Source organism: Perissodus microlepis, chromosome 12, assembly GCF_051167445.1.
Source record: "Perissodus microlepis isolate ML-2025 ecotype Zambia chromosome 12, ASM5116744v1, whole genome shotgun sequence".
Taxonomy (NCBI): Eukaryota; Metazoa; Chordata; class Actinopteri; order Cichliformes; family Cichlidae; genus Perissodus; species Perissodus microlepis.
This window is the reverse complement of record NC_140472.1, coordinates 31,752,192-31,769,650: the sequence shown is the minus strand read 5'-3', so window position 1 is coordinate 31,769,650 and position 17,459 is coordinate 31,752,192. Positions and strand designations below refer to the sequence as shown.

Genomic DNA, 17,459 nt, shown 5'->3' with positions numbered 1-17,459 from the left:
TCCTGTTGTGCAGATTGCAGATGGTGAGTCTCGGTACAAACAGCTGGAGAAAGAGTTCCAGCTGTTCAGAGAACAACAGAACATCAGACCCGAGTTCAGACTGCAGTCAGAGATCAACCTGCTCACCCTAGAGAAGGTAAAGCATCTGCTTTAGGAATAGTACTATCTGGAAAGACGGTACTCATTATAATGAAATTAAAGTCAAAGTTACAGCAAAAGAGTAAAGAAATAAAAAACTGACAGACCTTATTTGTACATCACCTTTCTGTGCAGGTTTCCAGATTTTCTTCACAGATATATGATAAGCTGATGGGACAGAGCAAATGAAATATATAAAAATATTACAAGATGAAATTTAATGAAACTCAAAGAAAATTACACAATTTGCACTCTACAGGTTAGTTAGTGAAATAAAGCAATATTAGAGAAAATGCTAAAAAAGCTGCTAAAAGTCTAAAATAATAAAAATTATTATACAACATGTAATACTACAATATTACATAAAACAGTGCTCTATAACCTTTTTTAAGCTAAAAGGATTAAATAACATTAATACATTTTTGCAATAATAACTCTAAAATAAGTAAAAAATAAAGCAATACTGAAAGAAATAAACTAAAAACGAAAACAAAAAAAATGCAACACAATAAATATGCTATTGAAAAAAGCACAAAAGGTGTTTTTCGTTGTCAGGTGGAGCTGGAGAGGAAGCTGGAGTCCGCCACTAAATCCAAGCTACACTACAAGCAGCAGTGGGGGCGTGCCTTAAAGGAGCTTGCTCGATTCAAACAGGTATGGTTCACCCAGAGAAGGATGTGATTCTTATAGGAGGTGTTTACTGCAGAGTGCTAAACCTTTATACTGGGGTTACAGATTTAAAGGACGGGTAGTCTTAACAATGCATGTTTGCATGTTAATATGGGCTGTAAATGTATGTACATACTAGTTGTCTAAGTATAAAAATATGGGCCAGTGGTTATCCCTGTTAAGTATGTAAATGTGTTTAAAAACTCATAACAAACCAAACATAAAAAGGATTTTTCAGCAAATTACAGTTACTTATTTTTGTTTTTAGAAAAGCGCAATAACATCTGAAGCTAAATGTTAATTACATTCCAAGTTGATATTCATAGACTATTCCAGGTTGTAATGACATCAGTAACCAGATGGATGAAAACAAGACTAGTAGTCCAGAATCACAACAGAACAGGACAGAATGATGACAGCACTACCTGAAACTGACAAAAACAAAACCCAAACTTTACCATTAAAACAAAGCGAGTGAGAGGAGCTGACCTCGGACCGTCTTGACAGCGGTCATATTTCACAGCAGATAATTGTAGTTTTTCAGTGAGGGGATGCTGCAGGTTTTTAAATCTGCTGCTAGAGATGAGCCGACAGTGTTAGGACATGTAAGTGCTCTGTTTAAAGACATAGAGTGAGCAGAGGAAACCAACCATAGCTCCACACACGTCACATCATACTGAGGATGCAGCAGCATGTAGATGTGTGATTGAGTTTTAAGGCAATTTAAAACTTACTGTAGACTTTATATTGCTGTCACCTTTTTTGGTGTTGTCTTTTTATTTCCTCAATCTAAACATGTTCTTTATAGACTAACTGGTGATTTTAAATTGGCTGTAGGTGTGAATGTGAGAGTGAATGTTTGGTTGCCATTCAGTGTGTTGGTCCAAATGCTGCGACACATTTCATCACCCTGCAGTTGGTCGCCAAGTTGAGTAATTCACTTTAAACGAAAGTTTATAGCTTAAACATAATCTCAAAGCACTTTATATTGTAACATTAGGACCCTAAATAAAGCCCCAGATATTAGACGGAGAACCCCAAAAAGAAATTTCCATTAGAAACAGTCTCATTGAGCGGGAGTGACCATCGATGACCAGCTAGGGGGTAAAAAGAGAGGATAAAGGAGCGTAGAGAGATGACAAACAAAAAGGCCAGAACTTAAACTACAAGAGAAACTGGACAAAAGCTGAAGGTGTGCAAAGAGTGGAGAAGTAATGTTTGGTGCATCGTGGGAAGTTACGTGAAAGCATCAACAGCAAAAGATGGAAATAGAAAACCGGAATTCAGCTTTTGGTTAGTGACGTCTGCTGCCGCTCTATTCTAATAGGGACCATAACTTAAAAAATGACCATGACGTTGTATTTAATAAGGCATGAAAGCAGTCTTTTTGAAAACAGAGGAGTTGCTCTCTGCTGGTCATTAAAAAGATTTAAGGCACTTTCACGTTGCTACATGCATCTTTTACAGTATACACTCTGTGGTCAGAGGCCCAAAAAGCATCAAAGTGTATATATCTATGCTGTTTGAGGATTAAGAGTGGATTTGTATTGGTTTTGTGTCCTCACAAGTTTGGAAAGACACACGTGTGTGTTTGTATGTCTGAAGGAGAAAGAAAACGGGAGGAGAACGAAGTGTGTTTTTACATTGGAGTCAAATATTTAGCAGAGTTGAAGTAGACAGCCATCAGTTCTTAACAGCCCATACACACTCATCCACCTATCTTTGTGAGGACTCTGATTCACATATAACTACTAAATGCCTAAACCTAATACCAACCCAAACCCTGAAACCAAACCCTTTGAAGGTCTGTCACAAAGTGAGTGAGCACGTCATCACTCCACAGGCCTACAACTGAAACTTGTCCTCACAGGGGTAGACGTTTAAGTGCACACACACAGCACTAAGTGGGGCTTTAGTCAGACTAAGCCTAATGTAAACACACGCAGACGCACAGACCTTATCTGACAAACTAATAACTGTTACCGACATTAACCAGCTGGAAAACTGGACGGACATTTTTCCTCCCCCTCGCTCTCCGTCTCTCTTTCATTTTTCCTTTTTACAGCAGCCTCGCCTCTTTTGTTTCCTCCTGTCTCCTTTTTTCTTCTTGTTTGACAGTTTCTCCTTCTCTCGTGCCTTCACTATTTATCACGTTCAAACTTCTTCCTCATTTTAGTTCTCCTTTCTTTTCTTAATTTTGGCATTTGACTTTCTTTGTAACCTTCACTCTTGCTTATTTTGCCTTCTTTCTCTTTTAGTTTCTTCGTCTGCCTCACGTATCCTTCCTTGTACCTCCTGTCTGCCTCCTTTTGGATCGCCTTCCTTTTCGTTTCCCATCTTTGTTCTCACTTTTTTTTTCTTTTGGTTTTTCCTCCCCATCCCTCCTTCCTCCCCTCTCTTAAGTGCCACATCATTGTAAAGAAAACACAGAGTGATTTATGCACCTCTAAGGGGGTTCAGCTCTGAGTGTCACCCCCCACCTATTAATCATTCCCTGGGTTTGCGTTGAGCAATAAGCTAGTCAGGCGCTAACTATTCAGATGTCACACTCTCGCTTTTTATAAAATATCAGGCCTGTGTTTACACGACCATCTGTCTTGGTGCGCCGCGGTTTTTAAAGCCGCCGCTTGTTTGGTTTTTCTCGGCCTCTCCTCGCCTATTTATTCTCTCCTCTCAGCGCCTCGCATGGCGTGCTGTTTAGCTCAAGTCAGATCATAAAAATTCTTGTCCAAGGAATAATGTGCTTTTCTACCCAGGAGGTGCAAGCGGCTGGAGAATTAATACCCACACAGGACTGTGGTTTTAGATCAGAGGGTCGGCCCCTGCCTTTTTGAATTCAAAATATTGGGACAAGGAGCTTAAGTTGGTCTTTTCAAAGAAAAAATACTAGGGCACAAAGAGATTAAAGTTTTGGGACGAGAAGCTAAATGTGGTATTTTTAGAAGCTAGGTGTTGTGGGACAGAGAATTACACTTGGTCATTTTCTTGAAAAGAAAGAAGCAAAGACTTCTTGGCCAGTTTATTTCAGCAGATCCAGCAGTAACAAAGGCTTTGATACAAAATCCAAGTTTATGGAGGAAAGAAAAGGGGCTGTTGCTGTTCTGATGTGAACTGAAGTCCACCATAGAAGTCAAATCATAAGCCACAACATTAAAACCACCTGCCTGCGTCTGATGGACAAATTATGCAAAAGTGGGTTATTTTTAATGCCTTTTTTTCAGCATTTCTAGGCCACTCAAGTACATTTTGCTTCACATTTTAGCAGTTGTTTTTTTTTTTTCCTGAAGAATCTATTGTTTCTAGCTTTGGGTACCGCTCACATTTGAACTGCTACTGAGGCCGTTGCTGGAATTTGCAGATGGCCATTTTAAAAACCATGAATCTTATATTTTTAGAATTCAAGTAAATAATTGAATATATACAATTATTTATTAACAATAATAATAATAATAATAATAATAATAATAATAAGGTACTTTTTGTACTTTTGTGAGCTTAAAATGATGTAAAACCTTGGAAAATTAATTGAAACTATAAACAGAATATAAAGAAATGCCCACTATGACTTTATGTCAAAACATCAGTGTATTGTGACGAAGAGACATCAATTGAAGTTGAGAAAGATCCAGGTAAAAAGAAAAATTAAAGGTTAACCGGAAGCTTACGTTCGGAAATATTTCAGCAGTTTTATCTATAATCATACAGTCTGTTGTGTATCAGTTTTGCAATAATGTAAATCTACTTATATAAAAGTGCACATAATGTACTCAGTAGTGCAGTTTTTAGTACATTACATGTGGAGGTTCTCTCCAGATACTCCTACAATCCAAAAAGATGTGGGCTAGGTGATTCTAAATTGGCTGTAAGCGTGAATGGTTGTCTGTCTCACTGTGTTAGCCTGCTGACCTTTCCAGGGTGTACTCAATCCTTCGCCCTATGATACCAGAGACACGTTCTGACCCCCAACCACCCTGAGTTAGATAAGTGGAAAAAAAACTTGATGGATTAGTGTTTCATTCAAAATATTGTGGACCACTAGAAGAACACAGGGTAGCATTATAGGGTATACATATACAGGGTAGAATTACTTAGATTACAATGTGGCGATGCACAAACTTCTGTCACACAAGATAACATTCTTCACTCTTCTGGACCTTTTGAAGATGTAGCAGTAGAGTTGGAGTTGGTCATCACGATTAGGAGCTCAATACTCCACTGATTGCCACAGAGTATTTATTATTTTATTGATTTTAAGTGCAGCATCTTCCATGTGCCCACATACCTGCAAATGCTTTTTATCTTACCACGTAGAAAAATGCAATCCTTTTCCATGGGAAACCAAAGACTTCTGTGGCAAAGAGTCTGCCGGGGGTTAAAGTTTTATAACAGGTTGTTGAAGGTCCATACTGATCATTCTCTGCTTGGACCAGTTAACCTCCATCATGTCTTGGTTTCATTGGTCATGTGATCTTGCTGCTGAGTTCAGCTCCCCTCGGGGCTATCCAGACTAAAAGTGTCCTCTCTCATGACGCCGTGAGTGTGTTTGTATAAAACTGTCTGTCAAACAGCAGATGTAACATGTTGTCTGAGGGTATTTCAGTGTTACTGGTCTCAGTGGACACTCTGATGGTTCCCACTGGTCATTCCTGAAATATTATGGAGTCCCAGTGTGAGGGGTGCTGTCCCAGACAGCGAGGGTCAAAGGGTTTGATCGGTACTGAGAGATTTTAAGGAATATTACTCTACACATGATGAATTTTCCAATTTTTTCCACACAGTTGCTTTGCTGGATGGTTTTCAGTCCATCTGGAAGTAAACACGCGGCTGAAAACACATAAACAAAGCAGGAAAGACAAACAGTGGTAGTTCATAGAAGTTTAATATAAAGAGCCAAGCAGCTCCACTGGGAACCTGAATTTAACACAAATTGCAAACAGTTGGAATAGAAATGACGTTTTTGACCACTTGTCGGTCAGAGAGCTGGTAATGAACATCAGTTATTTCTCAGGAACAGAAACCTCAAATGGAGCCAAAAGAATGTGTCAAACAATGAAAAATGGGAAAGACTCTACTATAACCATTGTTAATAAATGGAAAATTGACCGTTAATTAAACTTCAGTTGCCTCTCGCCCCGCGACAGCTGAGCTAGGCTTCGGTCCAGCCCCCCATCACAACTCTGAAATGGAGTAAGCTGTTAGGAAGCTGGTTGGATATTAATAGTGAAAATTGGTTTGTAGAGCATTTTCTGGTTATTATAAAGCTGAGGCTGATTTTTATCGTTTTTGTTTTTTCTCTTGTCGTTTTCTTGCATTTCCACGCAGATAGGTTTAGTTTGGTTAAGTCCAGGAAAACATTGCTGTTTAAAGTTAAGTGAGCCTGGTTTTGCCCCAGGAATAGACTAGCGCTCTGTATTTGCCTTCTGGCACCAGGCATGCTTGAGGCGGGGTTGAGAAGACATGGGTGCACAAGCAGTTTAGTCTCTAACTGCTTTTCACTTTTATTTCCATGCAGTAGTACAGAGTTTCCCAGATGACAGAGGAAGATTTTGTGACAGTTGGAAAAGATGACTTTCTCAGATCATTTGAAAACCCTTCACGATCACTTTGTTTGCCGCTTTGACTTCTTGCTCTACAACAACACTGATGGGCTTGATTTTTATTTCTGGTCTTTACTGCAGTGAGTTTTAAGCTTAGGCCTGTGTTGACATCACAGTTTAGGTGAACGACTAATATGTCGGGCAGAACTGCAGTTTTTAGTGATTGACATGGTTCAGAGTTGGTCTTACAAAAAGCCCGATCACAGCTTTACACACTCGTCTGCATGTTGTCACTGTTTGTGCCGTTCTTTCTTCAGCTCACTGTGGTGACTGAAGTTATAATATGCAAACAACCAACGTGAAACATTGTAAATTTGAAAGCTGATTTTGGTCAGATTATTGAGCTTTTAGTCCCATAATTTATTTTTAAACCATTTATTTTGTGTGTCGCTGCTTGTGGTAAAGATTGAACAAATAAGAACTTCAGCTTTAACTAGGTATCGCAACTTCGATATTTCAGTGCTACTAATACATTGAAACTTCACTTCAAAGAGTGAATACAAACCCAGTGCTTAATGTTAAATGTTTCGGTCTCCATTATAGACGGACGACATTCTTCAACTCTGCTCCTGCAGCTTTTATCTCCTGCTTATTGGTCTTAAACCTCCACTCTGCATGTCCCTGCAGCCTGAACATACGGACCTTAACCCTTCAAACATAGCAGATATAACAGAGCTGCAGGGATGTTTAACCCTCTGTTGCAAAGATCTCATCTGCTCAGTGCTACATTTAATTAGTGAGGTTGAAAAGCCTGCAAACATTACACTATTTAGGCTGCTGGTTGTGATATTGACTTAATAATTATATCAGTATGATGGTAAGAGTTCTCAAGATGAAATTGATGACTTCAATTCTGAAAACTTGTTGATCCGTCTCTATATTCAAAAACATTTTATTCCAGTTTTATTTCCTAAAATTGGCAAATTTCTCATCAGTCCACTTCTTGAATAAATAAAACTTGCTGATATTTTTTTTTCATGTGAGGAAATGGTAAATTGCCTGTATTTGTATAGCGATTTACTCAAACAATTTAAGTTGCACATTTTCTAAAAACATCTGTGAGTCCTTATTACTTAAACTCCACTTTGTTTTTCTCCAGACGGCCAAAATATGGGTTAAGTGATTTACAAAACTGCTCTTGTGTGTGAAGCTCACCCAGCTTCTTATGGAAACCAGAGATTTTGTATATGAAGCTATGAACCCTCGTTTATCTCTAATCATCCTCATTTCCTTCGTGTTTTATCCGTCATGTCTCTAAACAAGCTCACAGAGCACTGGTGAAAAACTCCCCCTGAACTCCCACAGGTGGCGAGCTGCTCAGAAAACTTCATGTGATTATAGAAAAGTGTGTCCACATGTAAGCGATGGGATGAAAGTGTTTGTACGAGGCATCCCCCACCCAGCTGCTCAAGACTTCTGACAGTACAGGCGAGTAATGGAGGGTCAGACAGCGGGGGAGGAGAAGTCATTCTCGGAGCATCCATCCCAGAAACCAGCATCCAGCCTGGTCTTCATCTCCAGGCTCACAGCAGTTTTTTTAGCCGTTGATAAAGGAGCAGTGAAGGCTGGATGTTGTGTTGTGGTTCACAGTGGTCGTGGATATCATTTTATCTCAGTTTATATTTTCGGTCTGTTTAAACATTTCATTTGAATGTGTTTCAGGAATCGGGAACTTAAGATGGATGCTCTTTTATTCAAACAGTCTGATATAATAGACACAGCTATATATTCAGAGATTTCGATACAGCGGTACCACTAATGTTGAAAAATGAAAAATAGGCCAATACAACGTCTGTGAAACTGGAAATTCCAAGTCCAACTTTCTTTCTGTCGTGATTTTTGATTGTTTGACTTTTTGTGATTTGAACCACAGCAGTGGGCTTCACATGCTCTACACAAGATGCTCGTAGTCTCTCGATTACATCAAAGGATGTAAAAAGGCCCCAGGAGGAGGCCTCAGGGCAGACTCGGGACACGCTGCAGAGATTACAACTCTCGGCTGGCCTGGGAACGCCTTGGTGTTCCCCCGGACAAGCTGCAGGAGGTGGCCGGGGAGAGGGAGGTCTGTGCTTGAGCAGTAAGGTTGTGTTTATGCACCACGGACAAGCAGTTGTGCCTATTATATTCTATTAAATGCACCTGAAGGTCGTAGTTGATGCATCATAGATAAATGACCAGTCACAAAAAAAACTTGAAGAGCAGGGTGAAGTCCACTTGGACGCTTGCATATTCATGGAGAAATATAAATATTATCGCTGCATGATTGTGGATTTTATCTTATCTGCAAAGAGATGACACTTCTGAGTAGAGGCTGAGATTAATTTCGTTAATTTAATCGCTTTTCGTGACCGAAGCTTTTTTATTTCTTTTTTTTATTTAATGAACAATACCAAAAACTTCCAAAAATTGGCATTTGCCCCTAGAGTCAAAGCATACCTTGAGCTTTCTTCTACATGGGTTTTGTTAAGTGAAGTTTCTCCTTTGGTTACCTCAGCTGATGCTAAGATTTTCATTGGGAGTGAGCAGGATGAACAGGATTAGAAATGAGTATAACAGAAAGATAGATGGACAGATCGAATCAATAAGACATCAGGACAGCAGAGTGAACGGGAAGGTTTACAAGATGGTAGCGAGACCTGCTAAGATGCATGAACGACAGGAAGTCGAGCTGGAGGTGGGAGAAGTTGAAGATGCTTAGATTTTCACTGGGAGTGACCCGAAGGGACAAGATTAGAATATCAGAGGGACAGCTCAGGTTGAGGTTTGAGGGGCATGTTTGAGATGGTTTGGACATGTGCAGAGGAGGGATGGTGGCTATATTGGGGAAAGAGTGTTGAAGATTGCTCTGCCAGGTTGGAGGAAAAAAGGAAGACCACAGAGAAGTTCATGGATGTCGTGAAGGAGGACATGATAGTTGTTGTGATCGGGTTGGGTGCTGAGGATAGGGCGAGATGAAGGGAGATGATCTGCTGTGGCAACCTCTAAAGGGAGCTGAACAGAAAAAGGAACCAACGGAATAATTTTATACAGATTATTTTGTTTTCATAATTGGTGGAAGCCAAAATCAGATTAATTGTGTTGCCTTATATTTAGTTTACAATCCGTGGCCACTGGTCCCCCTTCATCCAGAACTATGTCTGTCCTGTCAAATACACTTCTCAGGTAGGTGACCACATTTTGTTAGAACTGTCCATGTGGTTATTTTGATGCTGTCAGTTGTGATTCAGAGCCTAACTGTGTAATATCTGCTTCAGAGTCCTGACTTTTAGCTACTTTTCTCTGTGCCCCCCGTTCCTCCTACCCCCCCTGTTGAGGCCTCGGTATCACCTCGTCCTCTGATTGTTTCAGGACTCGGCCTCAGGTTGTCCTTGGCAGCGGGCACTAGAGAAAATGTTTAGCCTGTTTGTTTTTCTAGTAATTAGCCCTAAAACGGCCTGTAATACAGACTGTTAATGGTCCACAGAGAGCTGAGCCTATGTCAACACACGTGTGTGTGAGTGTGTGTGTGAGAGAGAGATGGTGTGTTTTTTCTGTGAGGAGGCGATCAGCCGTGTGAAAGTGGAAGCTTTCTGTGTGTGTGTAATGTGAAAATGTTGGTTTTCCCATCCAGAATGAGCCGGCTGCTCGATCTGCTCTCTATCAGCCGAGCGCACAGACAGATTCCAGCCTCTCCGATCACCTCCCCACTGCCTGCGCTCTGCTGCTCGCACTCTTCCTCATTATTGCGCCGTCAGCTGAGTATGGGATGGTAATGTTGCTCAGCCTATTAAAGATATTTTAACCACTGCTTTTAGTGGTTAAATTTAGAGGATCGCCTTCGACCTTTGGTGCGCCTTCCCCATGAGATCATGGTCAACCAGCACTGTAACTAATGGATACTAAGAAAATAAAGCCGCAGTTAGTCAGTAAATCCATTAGCTCATCAATGGAAAGTTATTGTCCATTATTTTGATACATGATTACATATTAACCATCAAGCTTTTGTTCCCATTTCACAATTCCTCTGAACTTTCTACTTTATGGGCCTCATTTCTGTAAATTTAAAGACTTTTGGATTTTGTTCTCTAAAAATGTAAACTGTCGTCCGATTTCAAAACGGAAAAACCAAAACCTCACACCAGACTCCAGTGAAACTCTTTCTGCTGGGGAAAAACAAAAGAGTTGAGTGCTTAACCATCGCGTAACCACACACTGCCATTCGCTTTAGGGAGAATTAACAATTGTCAACATTTGCTGCTTTTATTTGCCTTTCAATTATGATAAATTTAATATTTTGGAAGTTAGACAAAACAGCTTTCACTGTTTTCATAGACCTTTGATCCATCTGTTGTCTGAACAGCTGATCTGATTCAGGGCTGCAGTGAGCTGGAGCCTGTCCCAGCTCATTTTGGCAAGCTTGGTCAGAGATGCAGGGTAAACCCTGGACAGATTGCCGGCCCTTCGTAGGCCGAACACAGAGAAACATTCTGATTCACAATCATGCCTACAGTCAATTTTAAATCAGCGATTAATCAAATGAGCTGATCTGTGGATAGTGGGAGGCAGCTGTCATACCCAGAGACAACAGGGAGGTGCAGCAAGAACATTAAACTCCCCTGTGAAAATCATTTATTTAAAAATATTTTTTAAAAATCAGTTACCTAATAAATCAACATAATTTTTAGTTTTAGCTATTAAAGAGAGCATCTCAGTTTTTTCATGATAAGAAAAAAGAAGGCTCCCACCCCCACCCCCCACCCCCTAAAATCCCCAAAGTATTGATTGTCATAACTTCCTACTGTTTGTTTGCTGTTCAGCCATCAGATATTAAATATTTTGGTCTGTTTGTCAGATAGAACAGTGGACAACCTCCAGATCTTCAGCACAGCATGAAGATAAGAAACAAGTTACCACATAAAGCTAAAAAGCACATAAAGCTGCCATAAACCAAAACCAGTGGCCAAGTGACTTAAAACCTTTGTGCTAAAGCTCAGACAAACTTCATCCTGCAAGTAACCCTAAAAACCTAAAACCCAATTGGTTGATTTGATTAATTGTTTACCTGTTAGTAAAACATGTAATAGTTTGATATTAAGTGCTGCCAATCTTGATCCTGACATATGACAGATTAAATATTTTGGACTGTTTTTCAGACAACTACTTTCCTGCATTTTTTGGTCTCACATTCTGTTAATGTTAATGAAGCTGCTGGTCAGCTTGCCTCTGTGTTTTATGCAATCACTTCAATATTTCAATTCTTTAAATAATTTTAAAAACCAATGTGCTGAATATTCAGCTTTTTTCTGTCTTTTATAATGAAATAAATTATTTGTTTAGATTTTGCAAATGCAACTTTGCAAGCAAAACATTAGACATGAGAAGAACGTCACAGCTGAGTAGCTGCTAAAAGGGCAAATATTAGATGTTTCTAAATGACTCATTACTCTTTAGTTCATTCAGTTTAATTTAAATCTTTAAATTTGTTTTTGGACTGTTACACAGATCAGACTTCACTGCTGGATGTTTTACAGACCAAACAACAATCACATGATCATGACATTAGTCATCAGATTAATTAATACATTTAAGAAGTGGTTTAACTGATTAATTAACTATAACCTTCAGCGGTAACTAATTACCAAACATGAGAATTTTCTTTAACCACTTTTCTGGATCATCATTTCTAACCACATAATTCGTTCTCAAATTTGCTTAATAACAAAAATAAGTGTTAGCGGCAGCCCTCGACTGGGGTTATGAATGATTTTGATGACTTGCTGACCCTCTGCTAGTGCTGGAAACATTCACACATCCTTCCAGGGTTCACGTGTAGCCAGATATTTGTCACTTTTAATGGTGACAGTCAGAATAATAAGAAATACCCCAGTAACTGTTTTCACCAAACATGCACTCCAATCACTACATAAAACGTGAGCTGCAATGATTAGCCAATAGATGATTCATCGGCAGCTGTTTTCATATTTATTCAACGTTTTCGGTCATTTTTAATAAACTGAAAGTAGAAAATTCTCCCAGTGTGCTTTTCTGCTTCTCTTCTCGTGTTGAATATGTAATATTTTTCTAATTTAAAAGTAAAAAGATATTTGGTAACATCACTTTATGCTTTTGTATGTTGAGATTTTGCATTATTTTTCTCCCATTTTATTATTTTGACCAAAAAAGACTTTGTACTTTTTTAATCTAGATTATTTGATCATTTTTTTTTACATTTAATTATGTCTTAAATACGGTTTGAAAGCGCGAGGTTTTCACAGCACATGCTCTTTTTATCCCTTCTCGTAGACAGTAGGTTCATATGTTGGAGTCATGTCATCACCTTCAATCTTTTATGTTCTTATATCAGATTTTTTTTTCTGCAGGTTGTTGGATGTATAACCTGCAGCCTTTAAATAATAACTCTTTACATTTATAATTAAAGGTCTGAAGGAACGCCACATTTGTTTTCTCCCTTCAGACGGTTTTGTTGATTTATGAGCGTCCAGCTGACTCGGCTCAGATTGCTGTTCGGGACGGTTTTGGGAACTCTGAGCTGGAGGCCCGAGCAGCTGAGAGAAATACGGCTTTTGGACATTTTTTATTAAGTTTCCTTTGAGTTCTCACCGCGTTGCTGTTGGTCTCCGTGTGAATTCTCTCGAAGCCCTGCGGCATTTTTCTCAGGCCAGCTTTATGAAAATGTGAAACCAGACAAATTTATCACCACAGTGCTCTGTGTGCAATTTGGAAAAACACTTTCTTGGCATCTGAACTCACACATTTCAGCGCACGGGTCAGAGGTTTATTTTCAAATATTCTCAGTTCAGATCTGATCAGTTGACCGGTGCTTGAATGCCAAGGTTCAAGTCAAACGTGTTGGAAGTCACAGTGAAGTTCTTGAGGTTACGTGAGGTGAAAGAGAACCTGATTCTGCTCACATTTAACAAACATTAACAGCTTCATAGTTTCTCTTGTTTTGTTTTTTGCAGCGGGAGCAGGAAAACGCCATGACGCGTCTGAAGAAACAACAGGCTGAGCTCGAAGCCATGAGGCTGCGTTACCTAGCAACAGAGGAGAAGGAGGCGGTCCGACAGGACCGACAGGAGCTGGACAGCATCAGGAACGAGCTCAACAGGTGATGGTGATGATCAAGTTCAACAGACTTGGGGTGTCTTTCTGTTACGTGGCTGCACTTATCCCAACATCAGCAACCGCAAAGTGGTCGCAAAAATCAGCTTGGCCAACCCAGCTGTGAGCACGCTCACACGAAACAGTTGAAACATCATAGAGAATGACAGGAGTAAAGCTGTCTGCACGCTTAAGACTGGAAATGCCTCTGTAGACAAAATTCACTATAAGCCAGCAAACAGCTGTGAGCAATTACTTTTTTTTTTAATTACAGCCAACAGGAAAAAAAAAAATAAAGTTGCACCTAAAACATGAATGAATAAAATTCAGTTTCTTATTTACACTACTTTCCAGAGGACTGATGCATCCTTTGGCAGTAGCTTTTTCTCTTCTTGAACATAAAAGTTCTGCAAATCTGCAGCATAAGTTACCATGGCAACATGCCTCATTTGTAATAATAAAATCTGAGCGTTGAACCTGAAAGTATATTGCCCCAAACCCTGCTTCACAGTACAGACTCCTGTAAGGCATTTTGTTTTCTTCAACAGGTTAAAACAGCAAGATGACAGATTAGGCCCCACCCCCTCTGTGCTTGACCCCGCCCCCGGTCTGGCTCTGAGCGAGAGTGCCGAAGAGCACCTGAGCCGCCTGTTGGAAGAGAGAGACGCGTTGCTAAGGACTGGAGTTTATACCCACGAAGACCGAATCATCGCCGAGCTCAACAGGCAGATACAGGAAGCCATGACGGACAGAGGGAAGCTCTGACCGCTGCTGCAGCCGTCCAATCAGAGTCTGAGTCGCACCTGAGGCTGCAGGTAAATCGGCTACCTGTTTGAATTCAGTTCGAAACCTGAGTCCGATTTGATCACATCTTTGTAATTCTTCAGAAAGAAAACAAACAGGCGACACGTTTGTTGTAATTGGGTAAAATTTAAATGGACCCTTTCTGATAATATCCAGCATATATTTTTATTTTTGGAAAATACTACAACAGCTTTTCATGATTTATAGTTCAAAGTAATCCCTGTAACCTGCATCCCCTCAGCTCATCTGAAACGCGCTGTTTTAGCTCCTCCCCTTTCAGGACCACCCTCACTTTCAGACACACGGGCGAAGCAGAGCCTGAGGGCTCCAACCGACCACAGACCACGTCAGTCTGAAAGATGTTTATTCAGCAGATCCCGACTGCTGAATAAACATCTTTCCTCTGTGCTGCACAATCAGGCATTAAATTTTTCATTATTATGGTATTTGTGTATAACATAAATAATTAATGTTAACCTAGACCTTTGTGCATTCGTGCAGATCTGTGCTGTGTTACATTTTGATTAAATGTAAAACAGTTTGCCTCTCTATTTATCACATAAAGCAATGAGACGTGCACAATGGTCCTTATAAGACAATTACCGAGCAGCGGGGACATTTTTAAAGTAAATGCAGCATATTATTGAATTATTGCGCTCTCTGTAAGTATTTTTATTTTTTAAACAAGGCCTTGAGCCTCCTGTGCTGGCAGTGATATGTCACATGTACCTTAATCATGGAGTTTAATGTAGTACAGTGTGTAAAGTTCGATATCAGCAGTGTCTATATGGAAAAAGGCAGCTTTCCTACGATTGGCTTTCACTTTAACGGAAAGATCAACAGCATGTAGCTTCTATGGCTTCTGTGTCTGAGATAACTGTATTAGGGATACCCCCTCTCTGTGACATCATACAGAGCAAGCAGTAAAAAAAAAAAACTGTGATATTAAGTATTCAGAGCAGTCTGAAGTCAGAGGTTTTAGCCCACAGAGAGTACTTGTACATGCACTGACCTCGTTATTTAAAAATTTTACCAACCTCATTATGAACATGCACCAATAGAATAGATATGATAGAAAATATAGTTACATAGAACCTGAATGAGATCTTTTTCTCATGTGCGCCACAATCTGTCTCCAAACAGAACTCAAGCGCATGATGGTGGATGAACTCTCCCGGAGTCCTGAAGCTTCGACAGCGTCTGTTACATAAATCAACCTCTATTTAAAATCTGTGTTTATCTGTGAACGAGTGAGTGTTGTATAAAAACTCAGAGTTTTGCTTTTAAAGCATCATCCTGCTGATTTTCAGTGTTTTACCTTTAAAATGACAAATGCATAACGTTCAAGGACACTGCAACATTCACTGAGTGTCTGTTAGTGTATTAACTGTGTAAATAGACTCGTCCTTCATTTGTTGTGTCAGTGAACGCACCACAGACTCAAACAATGATAGTTAATTGTTCGATTTCTTCCTTTATTTCATGTTTTGTGAATATCTGAAAAAGATATTCGGTTTAGTTTAACAGAGGATCAGGAAAACTTCCTTTTTTTTTTTTTCACTCCATGCAGATACATTTATTTTGTTGAAGTTATTATGCTCATTTTTACATAATGGCTGCTTAGGAAGCAGAGAATAAATTATAATATAATAAAAACTAACTTGTTAAAATCAACAAGATCGGACGTTTCTTTACTAAAAACAGGAAACCAGCAGAGTGATCTTTTAGAGCCTGAAGCACTACTGAGTAAATGTTCTTTTTAAGTTATTAGAGACTCTGATGAGCCTGTGTGCAGTGTTGAGGAGTTTTTCTGTCTGACAGCAGGTGGCGCTGTAGCCTCAGAAACTCTCCTGCAAACACTGAGACCTAATTTATTTTTTAATGATCAGAGATGACTGATCTGTGTGCACGTCTGGAATAAATTATTTTGAGAGAAAAGCTGCTGTGTGTCTTTCATTAGTGTTTTTTAGAGCAGATCAGTATGTTTACTCATCATTAAAAACTCATCACTCATTACTCATCGTGTTAAATTCTCATGAAACCGTTTCTGTTTAAATAAATTCATTTCTCTGTTCGCCAGTAAATGTAAATATGAGAATATTTCATTGGAGTCCTGAATGTGATTTTATTCTAAACCAAATGAGGAGGAAGATGATTTAAAAATGAATCTATAACTGCTGTTGCTCATTGGACTGTTTGGAGCTTAAGTACTCGAGTAATACAGGACGCAAGTAACTGAGTGAGGTCATTTATGATCCTAGCTGCACACTTCCATGTGCCATCGGGATATTTTAAATTCTCAAAATATTTCCTACAATCCATCCAATTGATTATTAAACTGTAAGTTCTGCAGTTTCTGTTAATTACAGCTGTTAGAATTCTTTTTTTTAAAGCAGTAAATATAGAAGAGTAAAATCAAAAAATGCAAAACACTTTTAGGTCCAAAGTGAAATGAAACAGAGCTGAAGATGGACTGCGCTGAGCAGACAGACGACATGTGTTATAACATGTAGAACATGTTCTCTCACACACGCAGATGCATTAGTGTGTGCTGACGGTGAGCAGATGTTCCAGCTCATCCATGCAGACGAGGACGAGAGGAAGACGTAAAGAAAAAGTCAAGTGAAAAAATGTTGATGTTTAAAGCGAAATCCGGCTTTCTGCGTTTTTACCTCCAGCTTTTAAAACTTCAGTTCAATTTGCTGCATAACAAGGATGTAAAATGATGCTCAGATGTTAGTGACCCTCTCACTGTTTTTATTCTAAAAATGTTTTTACTTGATAAGTTTCCAAAGAAAGCCAGGAGCAGCTGTGATGCAAAAGTGATGTTATTTACAAACTGAGTTGGCACCTCTAGTTGTATCTCTCCTCTTTTTGATTCTTTTCATATCAGACATCATTATGTCATAATTACACCCAATGAGACAATTGAAACAAGAGGTCTTTGAACTGAAACAATGGAAAGGATGATCCAACTCCTTCAAGTCTCTTTCAAAGGATGGCGGTTGTTTCCAGTTGTCTTTTTGTGTCTAAAATTTTGGAGCAAGTACAACCAAAATGAAAAAAAAAAATTGGGTTTTAAAATCAAAACATACGGACAGAAGACTCAAAGAAAAATGCTTTTGAAAACAGAAAATGCAACAAAATAAA

The 17,459-nt window shown here is 39.3% G+C and overlaps 1 protein-coding gene across 3 annotated transcripts in view; it reads left to right on the top strand.

Moving 5' to 3' along the window:
- The window catches only part of cep120 (centrosomal protein 120), a 32,359-nt gene extending 16,112 nt beyond the window's left edge, over positions 1-16,247 (top strand). For all 3 annotated transcript variants that reach the window (XM_084946630.1, XM_084946631.1, XM_084946628.1), the window contains exons 17-21: positions 14-136; positions 694-792; positions 13,367-13,512; positions 14,054-14,320; positions 15,453-16,247. In XM_084946630.1, the coding sequence (XP_084802756.1) occupies positions 14-136; positions 694-792; positions 13,367-13,512; positions 14,054-14,270 (585 nt within the window). In that variant the 3' untranslated portion in view covers positions 14,271-14,320; positions 15,453-16,247. The remainder of the gene's footprint in view (positions 1-13; positions 137-693; positions 793-13,366; positions 13,513-14,053; positions 14,321-15,452) is intronic.
- The last annotated feature ends 1,212 nt before the right edge of the window (positions 16,248-17,459 follow it).